The sequence below is a fragment of the Osmerus mordax genome, chromosome 17 (genome assembly GCF_038355195.1).
Source record: "Osmerus mordax isolate fOsmMor3 chromosome 17, fOsmMor3.pri, whole genome shotgun sequence".
Lineage (NCBI taxonomy): Eukaryota > Metazoa > Chordata > Actinopteri > Osmeriformes > Osmeridae > Osmerus > Osmerus mordax.
In genome coordinates, this window is record NC_090066.1 from 13269442 (window position 1) to 13294742 (window position 25301).

At 45.2% G+C, this 25301-nt stretch overlaps 1 protein-coding gene across 4 annotated transcripts in view; it reads left to right on the forward strand.

Annotated features, from left to right (window-relative positions):
• Positions 1–21110, forward strand: part of LOC136960249 (uncharacterized) — an 84704-nt gene extending 63594 nt beyond the window's left edge. The window contains exons 1-6 of one of the 4 annotated variants that reach the window (XM_067254667.1): positions 4327–4414; positions 6749–6796; positions 17856–19438; positions 19652–19817; positions 19977–20270; positions 20494–21110. In XM_067254667.1, the coding sequence (XP_067110768.1) occupies positions 19048–19438; positions 19652–19817; positions 19977–20270; positions 20494–20974 (1332 nt within the window). In that variant the 5' untranslated portion in view covers positions 4327–4414; positions 6749–6796; positions 17856–19047 and the 3' untranslated portion in view covers positions 20975–21110. Of the gene's footprint in view, positions 1–4326; positions 4415–6748; positions 6797–17052; positions 19439–19651; positions 19818–19976; positions 20271–20493 lie in introns of those variants that run through there. The other 3 variants (XM_067254668.1, XM_067254669.1, XM_067254666.1) reach the window with 3 other exon arrangements.
• The last annotated feature ends 4191 nt before the right edge of the window (positions 21111–25301 follow it).

Below are 25301 nucleotides of genomic sequence, written 5' to 3' on the forward strand. Positions count from 1 at the left end.
CCTTGCTGGCCCGGCCCTCTGGTGATGCAGACACACACTGTGCCACGTCTCAGGGCTCTGTCATGGAATAAATACCTGCTACCTCAGAGAGACAGAGAGAGCGCAGGGAAGAGAGAAGGGGTCATAGAGAGAGGGAAGAGAGAGGAGAGAGGGAAGAGAGAGGGAAGAGAGAGAGAAGAGAGAGAGAGAGGGAAGAGAGAGAGAGAGGGAAGAGAGAGAGAGAGAGAGAGAGAGGGAGGGAGAGGGGGAGAGGGAGGGGGAGAGGGGGAGAGGGGGAGAGGGGGAGAGGGAGGGAGAGAGACATGATGGTTTTGTTATGTTAGATGTGTCCTGTTGGTAGTGGCGGACCATATAGGTAAATTATCACTATTCTGTTCTTCTGTCTGAAGCTGCAAAGGGAGTTTCCCTGTCATGCTACCTGTTAATCCATTCTGACATTATGCCTCTGGGTGATTTGTTCAACCAAGTGTTTATTATATTTTTTCTTTTTCACATTCAATACTAGTTCTTTGAGTGCTGTGTAAGTCCTCTACAGGAAGTGGTAGGCATGTAGGCATCACTGCCTTTTAGTATGGAGTTTATTTCTTCTAGAATAGAGAATCGTCCGTGGCGGGGAGTGTGTTGTTTACACTGAGTGGTCTAGGTTTACGTGTGTTAATGGCCTGGGTTTTCGGTACGTTAAGAGGCTTTCCTCAGAGGCACTAACACGGTTGTGTATACCAGCTCTATTTCTCTCACGCCACTAGGCTTATGATGTCATCGAGCCATGCCCGTGTCACTTTTGGTGGGGCACTGGTAGAGGGCCTGAGTGGCACCAGAAACCTGTTTGGCCAGTTCAGAACTCCCCCCTCCTTTACCCTCCACCTCCCTCCCTCTCTCTTTCTCTCATTCGGTCACCACAGCGGAGAGGTCACAGGGTCCCCCTAGAGAGACGCCAACTGTAAGCGCAGGGCCTCAAACTGAATTCTGTATGTTCGGCCTTTTTGTTACAGAGGACCACCCTTGACTCCTCAAATAGATTTTCCCCTCTTCATGGTCCCTGTGTTATGGGATTTAGCCCTTCACACTCACAGACTGTAGACATACTCTATTTTTAAGCGTGTTCACTTTTCATGGCAGTTGGTGTGTGATGTATCCTTATGTCGGTGTTTTGAAAGGATGTGTATCTGTGTTTGAGGATATGAGGGGGCATATATAGTGATGGGTGTCCTGTCGTTGGCTGTGTGCCCAGAAAGGCCTCATCTCTCTCTATCTCTCTTTCTCTTTCTAGCCTTCACTTTCTCTCTCTGTCTCTCTCTGTCTGTGTCTGTCTCTCTCTCTTTCTTACCTTCTTAACTTGATGTTCTAGAGAGTCTGACTTCCTGGATGTTATGTTCTTCGTCTATATGTCTGTCTCCTTGTTTCTGTCTGTCTGTTCTCTCTCTCTGACTAGAGGATGCAGTATAACAGAGTAGGTTGTGTGATCTTCACCCTCACAGCAGCACATGATTCTTGTGAACTGCGACGCAGAGGTATGAAGATGTGAGTTCAACTCCATCACACAAGGAGTGTTTCTGTCTCGCTGCATGTCCAGTTAGAGCCTTTCAACTCTGATACATTCCACAAGGGTTAGGCCCGATCAGCTAGATACCACAGAGGGATTCCCAATCAAGAAAAGTGTAAAAATCAGGACTGTCACAACTGGGGGGTCACAACAGGGACACTGTAACCGGTCTGTCACAAACGTGTAAAACGATGAGTGGCTATTGATTTTTCGCCCACAGTGGGTGGTGGTGGAATGTTCTAGTACTGTGTTGTCAACCGTCTGATAGCCGGAGAGATTTGAGTGTTGACCCCTGACAAGTAAACACCAACCTGTAAGAGACACTGTGCCAGCATTCACCTCAGTGAGGGAAAACAGAAAGATGGAGTGTGGGAGGAAGAACGAGTGAGAGAAAGAAAGCAAGGGAGACACTAATATATAGTATTAAACTACTAGAGTATTAGACTATTAAAGTGAGAGTAATAGAACAAAAACTGAGGGAGATGGAGAGAATGAAAGAAAGAGATTGAGAAAGAGAATAAGAGATTTGTTTGATACGCATTTGATAAGTCTGGGAGTCACGTGGCTGAGCGGTTAAAGAATCGGGCTAGTAATCAGAAGGTCGCTAGTTTGATTCCCGGCCATGCAAAAATGACGTTGTGTCCTTGGGCAAGGCACTTCACCCTACTTGCCTCGGGGGAATGTCCCTGTAATTACTGTAAGTCGCTCTGGATAAGAGCGTCTGCTAAATGACTAAATGTAAGTCTGACAACTAGATTCACCTATTGATTTGACGTCTGATCTTAACTGTCATTAGCAGACCACAACATTTAACATCTTCTCATTCACTTCCAAGGATAAAAAATCACACACACTCACGCCCCCATCCACACACACACACACACACACCGCTTTAGTCGCATTCTGAAGTGGAGCGCAAGGCTGTTGATGGAGTACGTGTGTACAGTCATAGAGGCAGAGCTGAGGCCACATGGGGATTCCTGGAACGCGCTGCAACATTTACAGTAAAACAACATCGGTATTGGGAAGTCGTCTTGGCAACAGGCCACAAGGGAAGTGAGGGGAGAAGCCTCTACTTTGGAAGTCAGCCTGCGGTTGTGTGTCTGTGTGTGTGGTGACTGCCATGTATATTCATCACACCAAGGCATGCATCTGTCTGGGTCTTTGTGGGTTTGAGGGTGCTTTTGAAGAGGATCTTTTGGCTCCATGTTGACAGGAACACAGCAGGATACAGTAAATGGGAATAGAAGTGGCAGAGTGACTCAACATTCTGTAGGCTTGTGTCAGAATTGAAAACAAGAATTTCTCAAACCCAGAATGGTTGAAAGCCTTTTTTTAGCGCTTAACATATTTTTTATGAGTATGACATGCTAAGAATGCCGTTATTGGCTAACTGGTTTGGAATGAGCTGTTAAGGTCTAACTTTGACGTACATGCACGCTCACACACAGAGGTGCAAAAATGAAACTCAGGACACTGATGGCAGCAGTATCTATCTTGTCTTTGAACCTTTCAGCCACCCCTTGCTCTGGGAGAGGTGACTCAGCCATCGTGTGATCTGGCCCACATGGTCATACTCACACTCAATGACACCTGCATTCGGAGTCCTCTGCCCAGTGGCGCCTTAATGCACGGGCTTACCTGGGCTTAAGCCCGGGGCCTCGACCAATCAGGGGCCTCTTAATAATAATACAAAATAATAATGATAAACGTCCGTATTCGCAGTGTCATTATGCTCTACAGTGGCATCTGGTGGTGGATGTGGAGATGGAGGGAGCCCCCTCCCCCCCCTTATCTAAACAAAATGTAACAAAATGTAACAAAAACTAGAGAGGGTACCATTTCTGGGGAAATTGTAGGGTGTACTTGCTTGCGTCGGTTGCAGATGGGTCCATTTAATTTGAAACAAGCTAAACCCCCTTTGATTTAAGCTATTATAACAACGTTGTCACCGGCAGTATTTTTCAGATGGAATCGCGATTCAAACAGTACCATCAGCTAACTGAAAATATGCCCCCAAATGCGACTTTTTGGTCTCAGACTTGAGCCCTGCGTGGAAAAGCTGAATTGTGCTACGAGCAAGCTAGCCTAGCAGCTGTTGCTAGCCAAACTACACTGAGGGGATTGTTTGAATGTTGAATGTAAAAAATGTTTCTTTTGACATAACATTTAGGCTGTGGCATTGAAGACAGCGACGCACCACACAAGCTTGAGTTTAAATACATTATTTAATGTGACATTACTTACTGTACATGCAAGTCTTGAATTGCTTAAATGTATAATGCTGCTAGTACACCATGGCACGATACAATACTTGCTGTGCAACAGCAATGCACGTTGTATCCATGCGTCGTTGCTAACGTGTGCTGACGTTGTGACGTAGGATAGCACTGAGTTCCCTTCGTTGACACAAGGCACTTTTTGCCACAAAAACTGTATTTCAGCCTAAATCGTGCAACATAATGTAAATAAAAATACAAGCAACTAAATCGCTACCAAGACGATACTTTTGACACCAACGTTGTCTATGTAGTCCAAATATTGACGGATCCTTAAGGGGGCAAAAAGAAATTGATTGTGCGATTAGCGGGCGGGGGGCCTCAAAAAATGAAAAAAAAGTCCATAGCCCAGGGGCCTCAAGTGCTATTAAGACGCCCCTGCCTCTGCTTCTCCCTTTCCTTCTCCTCTTAATCTCACACACACACACACATACACTCAAACATGGTTTCCTTCCCACCCCCTGCTTCGTGACGAGGCGAATTGGGTGGGAAAACAATTGCCCCTCCCTCTACTTCTAGGGTTAGCGGTGGAGTGTTTATGATGCATCGGAAATGGAGCTACTCATCCTTCTGTGAGGCTCCTGTTCCAGAGGTAAACACTCTCTGCTCTCTCCCTCTGCATTATTCTCTTCCTCTCTATCTCCTTCCGTCTCTTGTAGTCTCATTCTCTTGCTTCTTCTCTTTCTTTCTTTCTCTCTCTCCCTATTTCCCGTTCTTCCTCTACCTCACTCTCATTTCTCTCTCTCTCTTCCTTTTTCCTGTTCTTTGTCTCCCACACTCTACCTTTCCCTCTCTCTGCCTTTTTCTCTCTATTTCCTGTTCTCTCTTTCTATCCCACCACCACCAGTGTCCCTGCTGCCCCCCTCTGCCTTTGAGATTCACAGGCAGCAGCCGTTGCTATATTTATCCGTCTTACAATTAGGCTGTTAAGATTGTTTATCTGTTTCCACAGCAAAAGATTTGTCCATGAGGGCCTTACCACAGAAACAAGACCAATGTTCGATGCGTTCCTGGAACAGGCTTCAAAACTAAGCCAGATGTTTGAAATTCTCGAAAAGGAGAGAGAAGCATTTGTTTTTTCCTCTCTATAGGAGCGAGAAATCGCTTAAGAGAAACGCGTCATGAAAGTGGTAAGGGGTGGGGTGGGGGTTAAGATTTATACTCCAATAGGATGTCACCAGTTACTCTGCTGTGATTCACTGCCATCTTTAATCGCTGGCCAGAAATTCCTCAGAGATTACTCACATGAACATAACAGTCTGTGACGAATCAAAGAGAGCCTTTACGGGAACTAAAGAGATTGACTTCAGGTCATGCATTTGATCCTATCAGTATAACTCCTTGTGTTACTTCTGAGCATTTTCATGTAAAATGTATGGCTCTTGATAGACTGATATAGACTTGATACTGTGTTTTAGGATCTCATGGGTACACCTTGTGTTTTGAGTCCTGGCTCAGAATGTGTTTAAACATCTGTAAAACAAATGTCCTGCTTTGTATTCCATGTGCATCCAGGCAGGTGCGTACTGATGAGTCATTTGGCACAACAGAGGTGTGATAGGTTGAGTAACAGTTGTTGCGTACCGATGAGCACTTCCTGTTTATCAGAGTGAACCCCCCCTCCATTTCCTCCCTGTCTCCTCATCCTCATGGTCTGCCATCATCTCTTTTCTTCATTCATTCTAGTCTGCCCGTTGCCCCCCCCCCCCCCCCCCCCCCCTCTGCCTTTGGTCTCTAGTGTTTGGCCCTGATGGGGCTGTGGAGAGGACAGAGGCACCAAACTATTGCTCCTAGACTGAGAGATGGATGACCTGCCTTGGCCCTTGATTAAATTGGTCTGAGATTAAATTCACTCTTCACTAAGCATGGCATGTCCTTGGAAGTCCCGGAAGCCATTTGGTCAAACTCTGAGATAGGTGACTCGGCAGAACAACAAAACGTAAAGAGGAAAAATATCCGTAAATGTCTGTCTAGACTTAAACAAATGCACCATTGTATCTCCTCCCCTCCATCCCACGCCCTGACAGTGGGGTTGGAGAAGCACCCGGAGCACCCGGAGCGCTGTCTGAGGCAGCCAGGGCCTGCCATTCATACTGCCGGTGTGTGGGAGACTGTCTCAGTGTGTCACTTCCTGGGAGAGAATAGAACAGGAAGAAGAGCGATGGAGGACTGACATCAGCGCTACCTCACCTCCACAAGGGATCCTTTCACATGGAGGGAGAGAAAGAGAGAGATACAGAGAAAGAGAGGGGGGGAGAGAATCACCACCCCTGCTGGAAAGTGTGTGTCACTTATCAATTACACTTTGTTTGTTTTGGTTTTTACTTAAATTTCTCTTCCCTTCTTTTGTACCGTTTGCCACTGTGCCAATGGCTGGCTTCTGAAGAACAAGTGTTTTGGGGATTTTGGGGGGGTTGCAGCGCCCTCTTCTGTCCATACGCCAAGCTTTGTTAGACAAGGTTACAAAAGCATTCACTGAACACAACAAATTTACAAATAACAACATTTCTGAGCTAAATGTGTTGTCCAACTACATTTCCCATAAAGCCTCCACTGTGTTTTCCGTGTGACCTAAAGTTTGTACCGTGTGTCTTATTTGGAGAGTGTGATCTTGAGTGTCTCGGTGTTGGTGTCATCATTGGGTAGGTGTGTATGTTTAGTAGGCTGGATGCGAGGACACTTGGCACACCTGTCACATGGACATATGCATGTGCCATGTGTCCATAGATACTTGCTGGGCAGGTACACTAAGCTGCACACAATAAGCAGTCTGTTGTTAGGCTATGATAAGGCAGGCCCAGGGAAGCAGGTCTTGTTAAGCAAGTCTAGTGGACGTGGTGTTTGCCCACACACTTGCACAAACACAAACTCACACTCTATAGGGTCTGATCTGTTGTCATCTGGTGTTTCTGTGTGTTTTTCCCAGGACCTGTGGTAGGGAGGTTGGCTTGCCCTGATACCAGTACTTATGTTGGTGAGTACCGTAGCTTTGTTAAGGATGTATACAGCTTTCATGACTAGACAGTGGAAATGACTAAAAACTTAAATATTTTTTTCTTTCCAACACAAATGGGCGCAGTATTTTATAGAGGATCACATTTGTAATTGTTATGTGTGTGGATAACCTTGTGATGAATTGATGTGATTCATCACAAGACTTTGACACAGTTGAGTCAACAGAACTGTATTTTAATTCCTCTTCACACCTCAACGGTAAAAGAGAGCAGAAATGGAGGGGAAAATCATGATCTCACACGTCGGCTGGTCTCATGGCAAGGTTGTCATGACAACCACATTCATCAGAAGAACACAGGCTTCTGACTCTGTATTTTAGTTATTGGCCTTGTGTCTTTGTTGTGTCTGTCACGGCCACAGCCGTGCCCCCCTGTTGTTTTTGGCCTGTCCTAGTGTTTCCCTGTCATTGTCTTCACCTGTGTCTCGTTCTCGTTAGCGTCATTGTGTCCACCTGTGTGTCGTTTGGTTCTGTGTATTTAGGTTTCTGTTTTGTGTCCAGTCTTTGTCTTGTCATTACTACTCCTGTTGTGTGAGTACCCTATCTGTGTCTCTGGCTTTTTTCAGAAATAAATCCTTTGTTTTCAGTATGGCTGTGTACTCCCTTGCATTTGGGTCCTACCCCTCCTCACACCCTGACAGTGTCTCAGTAATTTGACTCCTATGTGGTGGGCCTGGGTTAATCTGCTGTCTGCACGTCTGTCATCCTCTGCTCGCTGTTTCTGCCCCTGGCGATTGCACCACCTTGGTTCTTCTGGTCTTCCCCCAGAATCTGGTTTCACATGGTGGTTTAGATTTGTGTTCCCAGTGTCTAGCACCATATGAAATCAGTGTTCTTGGGGACGGGAACAGCACAGTGAAGGACACTCGTCGAAGGAGTCTCTCTGTCACCTGCTCTTCCTTATCTCTTTCTCCAGTTAAGGATGACTGATTTCTTCTGGTGCTTAGAGTCCCTCTTCCTCCATCTAGCACCATTTGAAATCGGTTATAAAAATGGAGATCAATTCGTCAATGTCCAAGTGAACACTCCAGTCGACTCCAAGTGAACTGTCATGAATGTGTCATTGTTCAAGTCTTTGGACATCACTTGATTTTATTTGACTCTACTTTGAATATTTGTCTGAGTGGTGCTCTCAGTATGACTGTATCTTTACCAATTTAAACGGTTAGGAATAAAATGGAATGGAACTATTACCTGCACGAGTCACCAGGTGGAGTTTACATTTACATTTACATTTATTCATTTAGCAGACGCTTTTATCCAAAGCGACTTCCAAGAGAGAGCTTTACAAAGTGCATAGGTCACTGATCATAACAACAAGATAGCCAAAAAACATCGCGAGTAGCCAAAACATGAAGCACACATTGTGAACAACCAAAGTAAGTGCCAAAGGGAAGAACCATAAGAGCATGTAGTTAAACAAGTTACAATTAAACAACATGAACAGCTATAAGTGCAAGTGTACCTGTGGAAAAAAGCAAGCAACAGTAATAAAACAATATATCACAGCGAGAACCAAAAATCTAAATCAGTTACCACTAACCACAAGAGCAACAAGTCTCTAAGCAAGGGTCATTGTGATCCTTGAGGAAACTAACATCGGGTCAAGCGAACCGTTCCTAAGTACCGTTGTACTCCCGGAACAAGTGCGTCTTGAGCCTTTTCTTGAAGGTGGAGAGACAGTCAGTGTCTCTGATGGAGGTGGGGAGTTGATTCCACCACTGGGGGGCCAGACAGGAGAAGAGCTTGTGTTGGGACCGGGCGGTCTTGAGCGGTGGGACCACCAGGCGGTTGTCTGAAGAAGACCGTAGGTGGCGGGTGGGGGTGTAAGGCTGCAGGAGAGACTTGATGTAGACGGGTGCAGTCCCGTTCACTGCTCGGAAGGTCAATACCAGGGTCTTGAATCTGATACGGGCCATGATAGGTAGCCAGTGGAGAGAGATGAGGAGCGGGGTAACATGGGAGCGTCTGGGTAGATTGTAGACCAGGCGGGCCGCCGCGTTCTGAATCCTCTGAAGAGGGCGGGTTGCACATGCTGGGAGACCAGCGAGCAGAGAGTTGCAATAGTCCAACTTGGAGAGGACGAGTGCTTGGACTAGCAGCTGGGTGGAGTGCTCAGACAGGTATCTCCTGATCTTCCGGATGTTGTAGAGGGTGAATCTACACGACCGGGAGACCGCAGCAATGTGGGCCGTGAAGGAGAGCTCGTCGTCCATGGTAACCCCAAGGTTCCTGGCAGAGGATGAAGGGGTCACCGTCGCAGATCCCAGGGTGATTGAGAGATCGTGGGAGATGGAGGGTTTAGCCGGGATGATGAGAAGTTCTGTTTTGGCGAGGTTCAGCTGGAGGTGGTGCTCGGTCATCCAGGCGGAGATGTCTGTGAGGCAGGCCTCAATCCTAGCTGAGATCCCCGGATCGGTCGGGGGGAACGACAGGTACAGCTGCGTGTCGTCAGCGTAGCAGTGGTAGGAGAAGCCATGGGAGGTGATGATTGGTCCAAGTGAGGTGGTGTACAGAGAGAAGAGGAGGGGTCCAAGGACGGAGCCCTGTGGGACACCAGTGGAGAGCTGGCGAGGGCCCGACAGTTTGCCTCCCCAGGAAACCTGGTAGGATCTTCCCGACAGGTAGGATGAGATCCACTGGAGTGCAGTGCCAGTGATGCCCATCTCAGAAAGTCTGGCGAGCAGGATCTGGTGGTTAACCGTATCAAACGCTGCAGAAAGGTCCAGCAGAATGATAACGGATGACCTGGAAGCCGCTCTGGCAGACTGGAGGGCAGTGGTGACTGAAAGGAGGGCAGTCTCTGTGGAGTGGCCAGTCTTGAAGCCCGATTGGTTGGGGTCAAGCAGGTTGTTCTGAGAGAGAAAGTTAGACAGTTGGTTAGATACAGCACGTTCAATTGTTTTTGAAAGGAAGGGTAACAGTGATACCGGTCTGTAGTTCTGGAGAACGGCAGGGTTAAGGGAGGGTTTTTTGAGTAGAGGGGTAACTCTAGCCTGTTTGAAGGCAGAGGGGAAGGTGCCAGAGGTGAGAGAGGAGTTTAGGACATGGAGAAGAAAAGTTATGATGGAGGGGGAGATGGTTTGAAAGAGAGGGGAGGGTATAGGATCAAGGGGACAGGAGGTGGGGCGATGAGAGAGAATGAGGTCAGAGATCTCTGCTTCAGACAGGGGAGAAAAAGAGTTTAGACATTTAGTTGGGTCAGTCATGGAGGGTGAGAGGGTAGGAAAGGTGGGTTTAGGGAACCGACTGCTAATGTCGGCGACTTTTTTCTCAAAGAAGGAGGAGAAGTCGTCTGCTGTCAGGGTGGAGGGAGGGGGTGGGGGAGGTGGGTTAAGAAGGGTGGAGAAGGTAGAGAAAAGTTTGTGGGGGTTTGAAGCAGAGTTAATTTTGTTCAGAAAGTAGAGGGTTTTAGCACCAGTTATGTGAGAAGAGAAGGATTTGAGGAGGGAGTGATACTTATCAAGGTCCAGACCGCCTTTGGACTTGCGCCATCTCCTCTCGGCTGCCCGAAGGGTGGACCGTTCTTCACGAATAACATCCGTAAGCCACGGGCAGGAGGGAGAAGATCGTGCAGGCCTGGTTGACAGGGGACAGAGAGAGTCAAGTGATGCAGTTAAAGTGGTTAACAAGGTGTCGGTGGCAGTGTTAGTGGGGTGGGACGAGAACTCGTCAATGGGGGGGAGGGAGGATGTTACAATAGAGGAGAAATGGGAGGGGGATAGGGAGCGGAGGTTGCGCCGGAAAGTTACAAGGGGAGGGGAGGTAGAAGGAGTTGGAGGGAGAGAGATAGAGAATTGGATAAAGTAGTGATCAGAAATATGCAGTGGGGTTACAGAGGTTAAGTCAGTGATACAGTTACGTGTCAGGATGAGGTCTAGCTGTTTGCCTGCCTTGTGGGTCGCCGGTGTGCTCAGCAGCGTCAGGTCGAAGGAGGTCAGGAGAGACAAGAAGTCGACGGCCTGAGTTCCTTGGAGGTGGATGTTGAAGTCCCCAAGGACTATCAGGGGGGTTCCATCATCCAGGAGGACGCTGAGGAACATGTCCAGCTCCTCCACAAAGTCGGCTAGCGGGCCTGGTGGGCGATAAAGAACAATTAAGCATGCTTTGATAGGATCAGTTAGCATCGCATAATGGTGTTCAAATGATTTGGCAGTAACAGGGAGTGGTGTGGATGTGAATTTAATATGTGGGGAAAGAAGCAACCCTGTCCCACCACCCCGCCCGGTTGAGCGGGGTGAGTGAGTGAAGGAGTGGTTGACGGAGAGAGCAGCTGGAGTTGCAGTGTTCTCAGGGCGGATCCATGTCTCTGTCAGCGCAAGGGCATGAAGAGAAGCATGAGATGCAAACGCTGGGATGAAGTCTGCCTTGTTCACAGCGGACTGGCAGTTCCAGAGCCCTATAGAAAGAGAGAGGGCAGGTGGAGAAGATCTGGATAGGTAGCGAAGGTTAGAAGTTGACCGTATATACTTTGTGATATATCTACATCTACGGGTAGTGTAATGAACGGGAATGCTGAAGAAACACATGCTAGCTATGAATGTTCTAGGTGGATTAGAATACAAATAGGGTGATACTTATCAGAAGAGGTGATCCACCACGTCGGCCATCCTCGGCGGACTCCCGCAGGTAGACTCCCTGTCTTTGTTCGACCGAGTCTTCATGCACCGAGGCTGCCAGACGAGGCTGCCTCTGCAGTGCTACTCGCCTAAATATGCTAAAGGCGCAGCTGACAATGGCCCTAATTATGTAAACAAAGCCAGGGTCTCACTCGGCGGCAAGTACCCTGAAACTCGATCTCTAGCTAGCTACCTATTGACCAATTTAGCTGCTATACCCTTACCCTCTGTCAAAGAGGCAAATAATTAGCAAAACACAAATGAATGAAACAAACTCTGGTTACTTACAGTCAGATGGCAGTCACGAAGTACACTCAGTAAGACACTATTAGCTCTGGAGTTTAAGGTTTTACTTGGTAGTAAGATGGTGCACTACAGGCAGTCACAAACTGTACATTGGATCAATGAATGAATGAAGTTTCTGAAATAAACCCCAAAAAGGTACATTAATATCACAGCTGTTATATCTACTATGATCTACATGAATCTATATGAAATACATATTAACTCTCAGCTTCGCATCGCCGGGTAAAACGGCTAACATTGAGTACTCGTTTTAGACTGAAACAACTCAGGCAGTACTCGTATCAGACAGAAACAACTGAAGAATAGCTTGATCTGCTGTAACAATAGCTAGACATAAGTTGTACGAACTTACATCGTCTCTGACTTCTGTGGCCTACAGGTATGGCAGCGTATTGCTGCCACACTAGAAGGAAAAAAACGGATCAGTATCACGTTATAACGTGATACTACGTTTCTTGTTATAACAAGATGTTTATCATGTTATACCCTAACAAGTTATTTTCATGTTATTACGTGAAACTTATCACGTTACAACGTGAAACTTTTTATTTTATAACAAGATAAGCTATCTTGTTACAATATAAGCTATCTTGTTATAACGTGAAACTTTTCACATTATAACATGAAGCGCCACGATTCGTTAATTTTGAACGAATCCTTACAAGGACTCGGGAGTAACGAGTCCTCTCAAAGAGTGATTTGTTCCTTTTTCTCATGGCCGCGCATCGGGACAGTTGCATAGGCTCAGTCGAGGAAACATAAATGATTAGTTCATTTCCCGATTGAGTCTTCGGGTACAAGTCATCAGATCCTTTTTCACATGACCTGCATAGGTTTAGTAGAGGAAAGGAAGAAACGGTCGGGAAATGAACGAATCCTTTCGACTTCCTCTACCAGTACTGAGCCTATGCACGTGAAAAACGATCCAAAGACTCGTACCCGGATTCACGGTCGGCAGATGAACGAATCTTTAACCCAAATTCACGGTAGGCAGAGGAACGAATCTTTAACCCGAAGACTCGGTTGGCAGAGGAACGAATCTTTAACCATTTAACCAATTCCCATCACAAAATTGGCAAAGGGGAGACAGATTATACATGAGGGGGGTGAAAGGAGTGGCCACCATTAAACATATTTCAAAGTAAGAGCTGTAGCCTAGGTGTCAGATATATTTTTTTATTTTCAGTTACCAGATCGTTAAAAAAATATAGGCTATCGCTTTTAAGTTATCAGAGCAACACACAACATAGCAGGCCTATTATTGGCCAAATGTTGACCAAATAGTCATCTGACAGTTGTATTAAAATCAACGAAAAGTATTTTTACAAAAATACCTAAGCTTACAGGGGTGGACTGGGACTGAAAAACGGCCCGGGACTTTGAAACGCAGACTGGCCTACGACCGTGTATTATTATGATATATTTTTTGCATTATTCCGCGGCCGTTTGACCGGCCGTTCAGGAAATTTCCCGACTCTCCCGATGACCAGTCCGACCCTGGGCTACATGTATATAGACTAAACAACTATAACACTATGATATCATATATTTATATCCTTTAACATATTAGAAGATGGATTGGTGAAATCTTTTAAATGCCATTTTTGTGTACATTACACACACATGCAAGGTGACAAGGTTTTGTAATAATGATAACCAACAACATGCTCCCCTGTAGATGTGCTTACTGTAACAGAACACATTTGTTTAACTCTATGTAGGCTGTTGCAAAATATTAGGCTTCAATCGTTTTTTTCTCCATACCGAATAAACTTTTTCAGAACTCTTAGTTAATTGCTTAACAGCACAAAGCTGCTGTGATATACAATAATGATGAATGATGAGGGACTAATTCAATTTAGACATTAGAAGTGTGATTTTGATAGGGCACATCACTGCTTAGTATGGGATGTTGATGTGGAATCTGGTTTGCTGGTTGTTGAGTTGGTTCTGAATAGGCTAGGCCCACTATAAGGTCGCCTAATGTGCATAGTCAGGGTGATGGCATCGTCTGTAGACCTGTAGGACTTGGGCACAGGGACCTGTGCCCAAGAACACCTCTTGTTGTTGTTGGTGGTCCTTTTGAAGAAGGTGGCGAGTACCGACAGGCTGAGGGAGAGGTTGAAGATGTCACTGAAGACCCCTGCTAGCTGGTCAGCACAGCCCCTGAGGGCCCTACCTGATATACCATCTGGGCCAGGTGCCTTGCGAGGGTTGTTCTTTTGGAAGCAAAGCCTCACCTCAGCTACAGTTAATGTAGGCACACCACTGGCTTGGCCTTAAGGTAACTCCACTGCAGGGGGGTCACTGTCCCTCAAAGCGAGCGTAGAAGGCATTCAGCTCGTCTGGTAGCAGGACAGAGGATTGGGTCTCACTGTAGCCTCTCCCTTTGTAGTCTGTGATGGCTCTAAGTCCACTCCACATGTGCCTGGGGTCAGAGCCATGGTAGCTGGACTCCACCTTGGTTCTGTAACCCCTTTACGCTGCTTTGATGGCCTTCAAAGGTTGTATCTGGCCTTCCTCTACTGATCAGGGTCCCCAGAGTTAAAGGCGGCAGACCGGGCTCATCTTGGGCTAGTAAGTGTTGCAAAGACTGAAAGTTGACAGTCCTTATATGAGACAAGCAATAGTTGGAATACAACATTATCTACCAGGGGTCTATTGGGTCGTATACAACGTGCAGCCAATGTGTGAAATGGCTAAACTCACTCCTCAAGTATACCTAGCCAAAAGTATGAGCATTTGTGATGTCAGACATTGATGTTAGATGAGAGGGCCTGGCTCACAATCTGTATGGACTTCCGCTTTGTTCATTGGGTTAAAATCAAGCCAAATGGAATGGAGGCGTTGTTTTCCTTGTTTTGGGCTGGAACCTTAGTTCTACTGATGAATTCATTTCGCTTGAGTATAAAATGTTACTATATAAACAATTCTGTGCTTCGAACTTTGTGGGAACATTTTGGGGAAGGCCCTTTCCTGTTTTGGCTTGATTGTGCTCTTATGCACAAAGTGAGGTCCAAAGATCCATCTGCGCAGTAGTGATCGGGTGTTGTAGTCGCTGTATCGAGGTCTCACCCATACACTCAGTGGCGGAACCAGACTTTTATATATGGGGTGGCCAAGGGGTGGCCAGGGCTACTTCAGGGGGTCCACAGACCAAGACTGAAAATGTGTGTGTAACCTTAGCCTGGCATCTAAGCAATGTAAATTATTAATATGATTGCTGATGCGAAATAGAAATTCAAATTCACTTAAGCCTGAGTTCTTCAGTGTGGCCTAGTATGGTCCACTAGGGTTACTTTAACCAAATTCTACATTTACTATGAATAGACTGTGTCTCTACATCTGAATTGCAACTAATTTCTTTCTTACACACACTGTTCTGTAGGCTACTCACAAACTGGAGAGACTTTTGTCACTTTGTTTTCATGAATATATAATCTGGGTCTAACCAGGTGAGAGGTTAGAATCCTTCTTTTACTTTAAAACCAGTGGCGAACCGTACTACCATACTACAGCTGGGCTTTCACCTCGGCCATCACCGCCGAGAAAAAAATCATCGCGGAAAAAAGCAACAATACGATTAATTGAAAGGGTTAAACAAGTGCAATCCTTTAATTAACGATGACAAGGATGTAAACAAATAGACCATAACGTCAATAACAGTCTCCGCAAAAAGAAACATTCTCAACATTAACTTCAGAAAACTGGAGACAATTTAGGCTACCTAGTTGAAATTAAATAAACATACTCTAAAGCCAAAATCTGGAAATATAAAATTAGGTCACCCAGAAAGTCACCCCGTGACGCTGCTGACACAGACAGCGAGGCTCATTTCATCACCATGGACAGCGCTATGAAATCACGGCGCATTACAAATCATTCAGACATTGACAAATAAATTCATGAGCATCATCAATCTACAATTCAATTTCAAAATCACAATACGCCAAAAGTTACACAAAGCTGGTAATACAAAGACTATGTTTTAAAGTTACAATGAAGCGCAAATGCCTCTCCTTGCGCAATTACGCATGGCGCAATAAATTAAAGTCACACTTTTAATTTATAGGTCCTACCTCCTTAATTTCCACAGGGAAAGGGACAGAAAAGTGAGCATGGGGGGAATAAAAACCCTCTAAAAACAAAAATCCAACCACACACGTCTGATACGTTTGATATATTGATTGATTGATTTACTGATTACATATTGAATCAAAGGCAATTTGCGCTGGGACAACCTCCACAATGAATACAAATTCCTGAATGTCCACTTAGCCAGTAATCTTAATCCCTTGAAATAATAATCAAGGTGATTTATAACACAGGCCTACTTTACACGAAAACGAAGTCCATTCGTCGGTCTTTCTTTGTGAAGTGTGCGACGGCGGCGTCATGAAGTTTGTCCTTTGATTTGAGCTCCAAAAGAAGTCCTTTCTCTATGGACATGAGTGCCAAACCTCCCAGGCGATCCTGTCCAGTACTGTTCCTGGCGTGCGTCTTGATGCGCTTCAGAGCCGAGAAAGACCGCTCCACGGAGGAGGTGGACACGGGGATGGTCAGCACCAGGCAGGTGAAGTGATACAGTTGCGGCATGATCATTTTTCATGATCCTTGAACCTGTTCCTCAGCTGAGTGAGAATGTTGTCCAGGATTTCACTGTGTAGCTGCTGGTACGCTGCGCGCACATCTCCAACTCTCCGTGCCCTGCGCCCGCTGTGAACCCCGACTTCGCGCACAGTGTCCTCATAGATGGAGTAAAATTTGGCCTTTTCTCTCTCTGTGGTGCTGCAAGAGTCCTCGATGCTGGACAAACAGAACTGCATGTCATACTCCTTATTCTGCAAGATCCCAAAGAGCATGTCGGAGTATGCGAACACGGAGTTGAATGTGGCGAGGAGAAAGCAGAACTCGAAGCCCGTCAGCAGTGCAATGTATCCATCAGCGCTGTGTACAGCATCATCATCAAAATCATTGTGGTTGTCAACAATGAATTCAAAGAGCTCCAATAGTTCTTCTCTCCGCTCATACACAGTGCAAACCTAACGTGATGAAAATTTCCACCGTGTTGGAGTCACTTTGGGCAGTCTTCGCTGGCATATTTCATCCAGGAGTTTTGTGCGTTTGGCTGACTTTGAGAAAAAGGCTGCGAGGCCACTTCGGTGGGAGAATTTTTTTTGCACTCTTTGATTTTAGCAGCACTTTGAGACATGACGAGGTACAGAGAGTGCGCGTAACAGTGAACGAAGAGAGCTAATCTAATGATTAGTATCTAATCTAATGATTAGATACTAGTAAAACTGGAATAGATACTAGTAACTATTGTAATAGATACTAGTTGGACACAAATAGTAAATATCCCCCACATAGAATACAATTGTAAAAATTTGCAATTGGTTACTAGTAAAACGGAAATAGATACTAGTAACTATTGGATTAGTTACTAGTAACTAAAGAATTGTGACTAGTATCTGATGAATAGTTACTAGTAAAACTGGAATAAATACTAGTAACTCTTGGAATAACTAAATAATAAGTACGAGCAACTTCAAAATAGTGACTAGTACGTTTTAGAAATAAATGTTAAAACGGCTTGCCATAGAAGGCGGCGTTTGATGTATTGTTGTTGTACTGATGCGCTTTGCATTGCGGATACATAATAATCATAATCAAAAGGAGTTAAAAGTGCGCAGATAGAAACTCAAGGCTCCAGTAGGCCTACAGTTATTAAGTGCAGCCAAACCCTGCCAGAACACCACCTACGTGGTGTCTTGGTGTGTGCATGACTGTCAGTGGCGGTCCTAGCACATTTGGCGCCCCGGGCAAGTTTTTCCTAAAAAAGTTAACGACCTTCATATGTTTTGCTATCTGCTAAATGCATAAATAACTTTGCAGCTCGTGGGGCGCACAGTTGGTAAATCAAGAGTTGAGTAGTGAGTGACGAGTGGTTGTAAAGAATATATTGTGCTTATTAAAGTTATGCATTGTGCTTATTAAAGTTATGAACTTAGAAGTGTGCTCAGGCTTAAACATTGTGTCTCACACTGAGTGTGGGAAGCAGGCTGTTCTTTGTGTATCTATCTCTTCATTTTCAGAAACAACCTTGAAACTGGGTGGAGACGGCACCCGAGCAGGTGGGACGCGCGAAGGCAAGAACAACTCCCTGACGCACGAGAGAACAAGCACAACCCTTTTTTGTATGGAACGCCGACAGGGTCAAATGTACTCGTAATTTAAACGCGTATTTTTGATCGGACACCCGTTTAGGAAGCGCCTGCAGCTGTTTCATAAGCGGCTGCAGCCTTAAATGTGCAGACGAAAGTTACACATGAATGTACGCGTTAGTTAACGCTTTCAGGCGTTAAATAAACGGCTGTATATTTACACGTGCAATTGCAGGGGTTAAATAAACGCCTTTATATTTACACGTGCAATTGCAGGGGTTAAATAAACGCCTGTATATTTACACGTGCAATTGCAGGCCTTAAATAAACGCCACATGCAAATCACTGCCCACAATTTCTAGCTCCTCCTGCAGTTAGCTGGACTAGTGTGATTGGATTCTTCCCTGCATTTTCAAGTACCAGCTCCTCCCCACTGTAGAAGCGGAAGATTTCGAAACAAGTTTAGTCCAGCAGAGTCAGAAGTTTGAAGGAAGATGGCAAGAAGAAACTTTCTATGACACTGTAAGCAGACTCTTAATGACTGCACTCGGCTTTTGTTATCGGATAACACTGGACACGACGACCTTCAGTCCACGTTGACAAGGTACAGTTTTTTCGAAATCATTATTTGTGACATGAATCGTAATCTTCACCGGCTAGCTAGGCTAACAGGGGTTTAACTTGGTCATTGGTTGTGCGGATAGCTTTTGTTTGTTTGTTTTTTTAGCAATGGATTGCTACTGTGATACTTCTGCATTGCTAGCTAGCCAGTCACTGACTAGTCTAGACTGTTGGATAAAGACTAGCTATTTGCGTTTCGTTTTTATCCGTGAAAGCTGCCATGTTAAGGCTAAACAGGCCATATCCAACTATCTGTCCCCTAGTTAGCTAGCTAAATGAGTTAGCCTCAACCCCCAACCATCTGCTATCAGTACTGTACAGTAGGCTCCAGTGCTGCAAACTCCTCAGATTCGTTTTTTGTTGTTACCCAAAGTCGATTAGTCTAGCTAGCTGGTATTTTGAAGTCACTGCTAAAGGCAAACAAGCTCAACCTTCAACCTGGCTGGCGTTAGCTTTTTCTTTTATCTTAAAACGAAACATTTTTTTTATTTCATTCAAGCCTATGATCTTACCGGGCCACCACAGGCTACGCTACCATATGCCGCTACAACTTTTAGGTTCAAATATTACTGGTATTTCTCCCTTTAGGCTATTGGTATTTCTCCCTTTAGGATATTTTCAGTTGTTAGGCGATTTATTCGGGAGACCTGTGTTCACGTTCTTATTTCAGATACACATGGTCGATAAATTATTACTGTTTTACATACAACCACAAAAAACGGTAGCCATGTCTACTTTAACACCATTGTCTTCTTTCAGGATGGAAACAATGCAGCGAAGCCTAGAGTGGGCAAGGGGTACGCTCTTGAATGATGCTTCAGCAGACGGTCTAATAGCTGAAGTATCCGAGTTCATCCAGGAGATTCGCACCTATGGCCGGCATGCACAACCAGGTGAGAACCATTTCAGTGGGGGTGGGTGCTCACAGCTCAGCTAGTCCTTTGAGTTGTTTCACACATCGTTCTCTTGCTGCCCATTGCAGTTTCCATTGTATTTTTGTGTCCATTGGTGTTAAATTCCAGTGGTATTTAACAGTGCATGCCTGGAGCGTGTGCAAGTTACAGTGTCTTAAATGTTCTAAGCACAGCATTGTATTATTGTTGCAGCCAGTTCCGGTTACCAGGCTCCATTGACTTGGACTGGAGCAATGGGGGCTCCTCATTATCAAATCACCGGAGAGCAACTGAGGTTTCTCATGTCCTGTGCTTTCAGCCTCTCTCAGATGGCCGAGATCCTCCATGTGTCCCGTTCCACAGTCAAACGGCGCCTACGGTCAGTTGTGCTTGGGGTTAAATGCTATGAAAAGCAAATCTTTTAAATGCATGCTTTCCACAGTTTGTAGACATGAGTTGATTGTCAACAATCAAGAAATCAAGTACTATAGTGATGCATAGTCTCACCTGGGCATTGTTACTGTTTCTGTCTCGTCAGACGCTTGAATCTTTCACAGGTGGGGCGTTTTTCAGACTTGTCAGACACTGCTCTGGACGATAAGGTCAAGGATCTGGTGGCTGGGAACGACAGACTTGGACCGGAGTCCGTCCGAGCACAACTGAGGGCAGAGGGAATCCGGGTGCAGAGACGCAGAGTGAGGGATAGCATGCTTCGCGTTAACCCGAGGGCGGCTGCCCTCAGAGCCATGTCGCAGAGGCTGCACAGAAGGTCCTACCGTGTCGCTGGTCCAAATTCTTTATGGCACCTGGATGGAAACCACAAACTGATAAGGTAAGGTTACTCACTGACCGTATTTGTTATTGAAACTATTGGTTGTAACAGCTCAAACACAATCAGGTAGCTCACTTGTTTATCAACCAGATCAAGAACTGACATGGACATGTGGATAATAATTGTTTTAGGATGTTTCTGCTGTTATTGGTAGTGCAGCTGCACTTTTTCAAGCACAGCTTTTATTGACACAGTCCTATGTTATGTCTTTTCTGATTTCCAGGTGGAGGATAGTCATCCACGGTGGCATTGATGGCTACAGTCGCCTTGTTGTGTTTCTCCGTGCTTCCAGCAACAATCGCAGCAGTACTGTAATGGACTGCTTCATGAATGCAGTGACCAGATATGGTGTTCCGTCCAGGGTCAGAACAGACCACGGAGGAGAAAACAACGCTGTCTGTTTATTCATGAACATTTTTAGAGGGTCTGGTAGAGGCAGTGCTTTGAGGGGAAGGAGCAAACACAATCAGAGGATTGAGAGACTGTGGGGGGACCTGTGGCGTGGTTTGACCAATGTCTACTACCATCTGTTCAATTTCCTTGAGAGTGAGGGGATTGTGGACATTGACAATGAAATGCATGTCTGGGCTCTGCATTATGTGTATCTACCTAGAATCAATAGAGACATGGCAGACTTCTGCAACCAGTGGAACCACCATGGTTTAAGGACTGAGGCACCAGTCCCCTCTGCAGATCTTTGTTAGGACTTGCCTTGCACAACAAATGCTACCGACCACTGCAATGCAGGACCTCTTTTCTGCCACACTCCCTGGAAGTGAAGGGGCAGACAGCACTGTACCCAGAGGTATGGGTGGGGCAGCTCAGGACGGGGCGGCTCAGGACGGGGCGGCTCAGGACGGGGCGGCTCAGGACGGGGCGGCTCTGGACGGGGCGGCTCTGGACGGGGAGGCTCAGGACGGGGAGGCTCAGGACGGGGAGGCTCAGGACGGGGAGGCTCAGGACGGGGAGGCTCAGGACGGGGAGGCTCAGGACGGGGAGGCTCAGGACGGGGAGGCTCAGGACGGGGAGGCTCAGGACGGGGAGGCTCAGGACGGGGTGGCAGGGACACCTGTTGTTCACTGGCCAGAGAGTGACCATACCTCCAAACCGGTTTACTTTGGGAAATGCTCTCATGCAAGTACTTGCCGGACAAATCAATCCCCTCGGAGGCCTCAGAACAGCCCTTGGAATGGACATCCTGCAAGAGGTCATTTCTTTCCTGGAGTCCTCAAATGACCAATAACATTTTGGACTTTCAGACAAGGAATACACAAGTAATGAGAATTATATTTGCACTGCCAGTTGCACTGCTACTCACTTTACTCTGTAAAATGTTGTTTTTTTTTGGGCTTTTATTGACCTTTTTGATTTTTCATCAACTGGTGCCAAGTTGTTGACCAGTGCTATTCATCTCAAGCATTTCACTGTCCAGTTGACACCATCACTAATGTATACACATAAATGACATTTGTGCCCAAAATAAAATTATAAACACTGTGTGGCCTGCCTTTCCCATAATTCTTGATAACCACATAAACGTATTACATGGTATATAGGCTTAGACTAACATCTAGTGGACAATTAGAACAACACATGTTGCAATTTGTGTTGCAGGCCCTGCATTTCTATCACACAATAAGTGTATGTATGTATATACAGTGGGAAAATGTGTCCAAACTTTTGACTGGTACTGTATATATATATATATATATATCCAAACTGTATTTGTGAGATCGAATAAATAGAGGAATAGCTTGGTGTTAAAAGTATCAGACTAGATCAACAGGTTTTATACTCAAATATCATTACGTTGAATGCAAGCATCTGCCAAAAACCTACAAGACAAAGACAACGAAAAATACAAATACAGATTTGTCGTCTTTTATTAGAAACAAAACAGAATTTGTCAGAGGGCGAATCAGAAGACGTTAATAACAACTCTGAAATTAAATGGGGAGTCAGGTGGCTGAGCGGTTAGGCAGTCGGACTAGTAATCCGAAGGTCGCCAGTTCGATTCCCGGACATGCCAACTGACGTTGTGTCCTTGGGCAAGGCACTTCACCCTACTTGCCTCTGGGGAATGTCCCTGTACTTACTGTAAGTCGCTCTGGATAAGAGCGTCTGCTAAATGACTAAATGTAATGTAATGTAAATGGTACCAAAGTTAGGTGACTGGAGGATTGCACTCTCCATATTTTCTTTGAAACCCGTGTAAGTGGCATGGATGGGCAATCTTAAAATGATTGCACAAGTATTTGCCTCAGGGAATATTCTCACAGGCTCATCCCCTTGGTGATGTAAGAATTCAATGGTTGGTGAAACTGGGAAGCCGAACCGAGGAATTGCTGAAGCACGCGATGTGAAAATTAGGATCTGCTCCAGGGTTAATTTCTCAGCGTTCCCCTCTGAAATGTTTTTTCAAAAGATCATTCAAAAAAACATCACATTTAAAAACAAACCATACTGTCATTGAAAGTAGTTACTGATTGAATACATCTAGTAGAGATGTAAGATACTGAGAACTTATGTCCGGCTGAGTTGTGAGTGATGAGGTTAAAATGATGTGACATGAAATTTTAATTCTGGTTTTGTCTAACCTTCCACCTCCAGCAACCAATCTCTCCAAAAACATATGGTCCTACTCTCCACTGTTCTCTTGTTGCTGCCAGCAGGGGAGAGTTCCGGCTCAAAAAGAGAAGCCAAGTCTTTGGCTGATAGAGGCTTCTCTACATGGATAAAAACCTCTCTGAAGAGGGTTGGGTGTCTGGTTGCAATCGGGAGGAGACTAAGACACTCCAGTCCCTCTTTGAACCTATAACATATACAAATAAAATGTCATGCAATTTATTGACCCAGATTGACTAATCAGTTTATGTTTAGTCCTCATATGTATAAAAACTCACTGCTCAACAGCATCCCGTAGCCTGCTTTCCAGGTAGAACTTGGTGGCAGATTCCACCAAGGCATCCCTCTCCTCCCAGGTCCGCATATATCGGACTGAACCCAACATAGAGAGTTCATCAGAGGCCTCCAGCACCGCTTCCTGAGCCTCGTCCACAGTTTGTGCTATTTGTACCTTTGATCATTGAAATTAATGAATGAGCAACTGCACACTGTAAATCAATAACCTTGAAAAGATGTATCAACAATGAAATTATTCATAAAAACCAACAGGATAATAACTTAATAGCAACATGAGAGAAAGAAAAACATTCACAGTATCAAGTACCTTGGTCAACTTTTCCCTGAAGTTGTAGTCATTGATTTCTGCTATGTCTGTGACAGGAGGTTGTAGGCCACAGACTTGCCTGTAAAGTCTTTCTGAAAAGAACTGTGGCTCTACACCCCCATGTACCAGACAGACAGAAATCATTCTGCCCACCTGTTTGTACACGCCATCATAGAGTGCTGTCGAATATATAAATATTTTTTAATACATAGTATACACATACATAATTGAACATTTTTGGAAGATATTGGGCTTAAAGGGCTAATAACAAATGTGTATTTGTGGATGTAAAAGTCACTCACCTTGAGAGTTGCAGGAAAGGGATATTTCCCAGTCTGGTCCCTCAAATATATCAGATGAGTGGATGGCACTCATCAGCAGACGGAGGAACTCCCTCGTGGGCCCACCCTCGTCAGCTGCCCCCTCTCCAATTCCATTAGCGTCCCTTAAAACAACGTCCAATTTTGCCTCAGGGTTAAAGCGTGCCCGCCGAAAACCTCTGAGCGCACACTCGAATACGCTGTCTCGCAGGATGTTCATTAGGTTGGCATCAGGGCTTGATGTTGAGTCCACCATGCTGCTCATCAACTGCATCAGTTGCTTGAGATCCACACTAAAAATGAGAACAATTCAAAATAAAGGCCATAAACTGACTACTTAGTCTGTTAATTTGTCAAATACTTTAAACAACATATTGCTCTCATAACTTACACAGTGTCTTCATCTACATCAGGAGATGTAGAACGGGCACTCCATGATGGGGAGGCCACAGGAAGTGGTTCTGAATGAGAAGCTCCAGGAAGTGGTGCTGGCAGCGGCAAGGCCACAGGAAGTGGTGCTGACAGCAGCAAGGCCACAGGAAGTGATGCTGGCACAGGTGTGGGGTTGTTTGTGGAAGCAGTCTGTAAAGGATCAAGTAAAGGCATATCAAATAAAAATGTGAAGAAAACAATAAAGCTGTTAAACATGAGGTTCTTGTTTTCTGAAAATGATTTAGTAAAAAAGTAAATAATCGTGAATTCCTCTCTATGTAATGTAATGCATAATTAGGTGAAGGCCTTGAATGATACATCTGTTTTACTACCAAAACTTAAGAGTTGAACCATTAGACATGAACAATAAGATCTACTGATCCAGTACATCACATCAAGCACAGAGTGAAAAATATGGGTTTTATTACTTTCTTCCGAATGTATAGGGCTGACCTTCCTAGTTGGCCACTTGAAAGTATTGCCACAGGTGTTACAGCGGTTAAATTTAATTGGTGAACACGCCTGTGCGAATCCACCTTGCAAATATCGTAATCAGCTTCAGGGTCGAGCCGAGGGAATAGGCACTGTAGCACATCTTTAAAATCCCTCTCTGCCTGGTCTCTTGGAACCACCAAGGTCTGAGTGATAGTGCTATCTAAAAGGTAAGTATACATAAAGGAAAGCTCATGAAAATGAACATATTGCTATGAAGAAAGCAACAACAACAAAGATAAATTGCAATATTCTTACTGCCGGTGGTGGAGTAGCGTGTGGCTCCTGGCCTTAAAAGTGTAACCCTAAAAGTTACGGTCCGGTTACGCCTCCTTGTTGTGACAGAACGAGCAGGTCCACCTGCCCGTGGGTGAGTGTTCATTCCACGTGGGTGAGTGTTCATTCCACGTTGTTCATTCCTGAAAAGCTCAAATCTTCGAGGGAAGTAAATACTTTTTGTTATATTAAGGAAAACTGTAGAATCACAAATATAAATAAATTATAATTTACATTTAGACAAAACTCAAAAACACTAAAACAGTGAATTACCACTGAGAT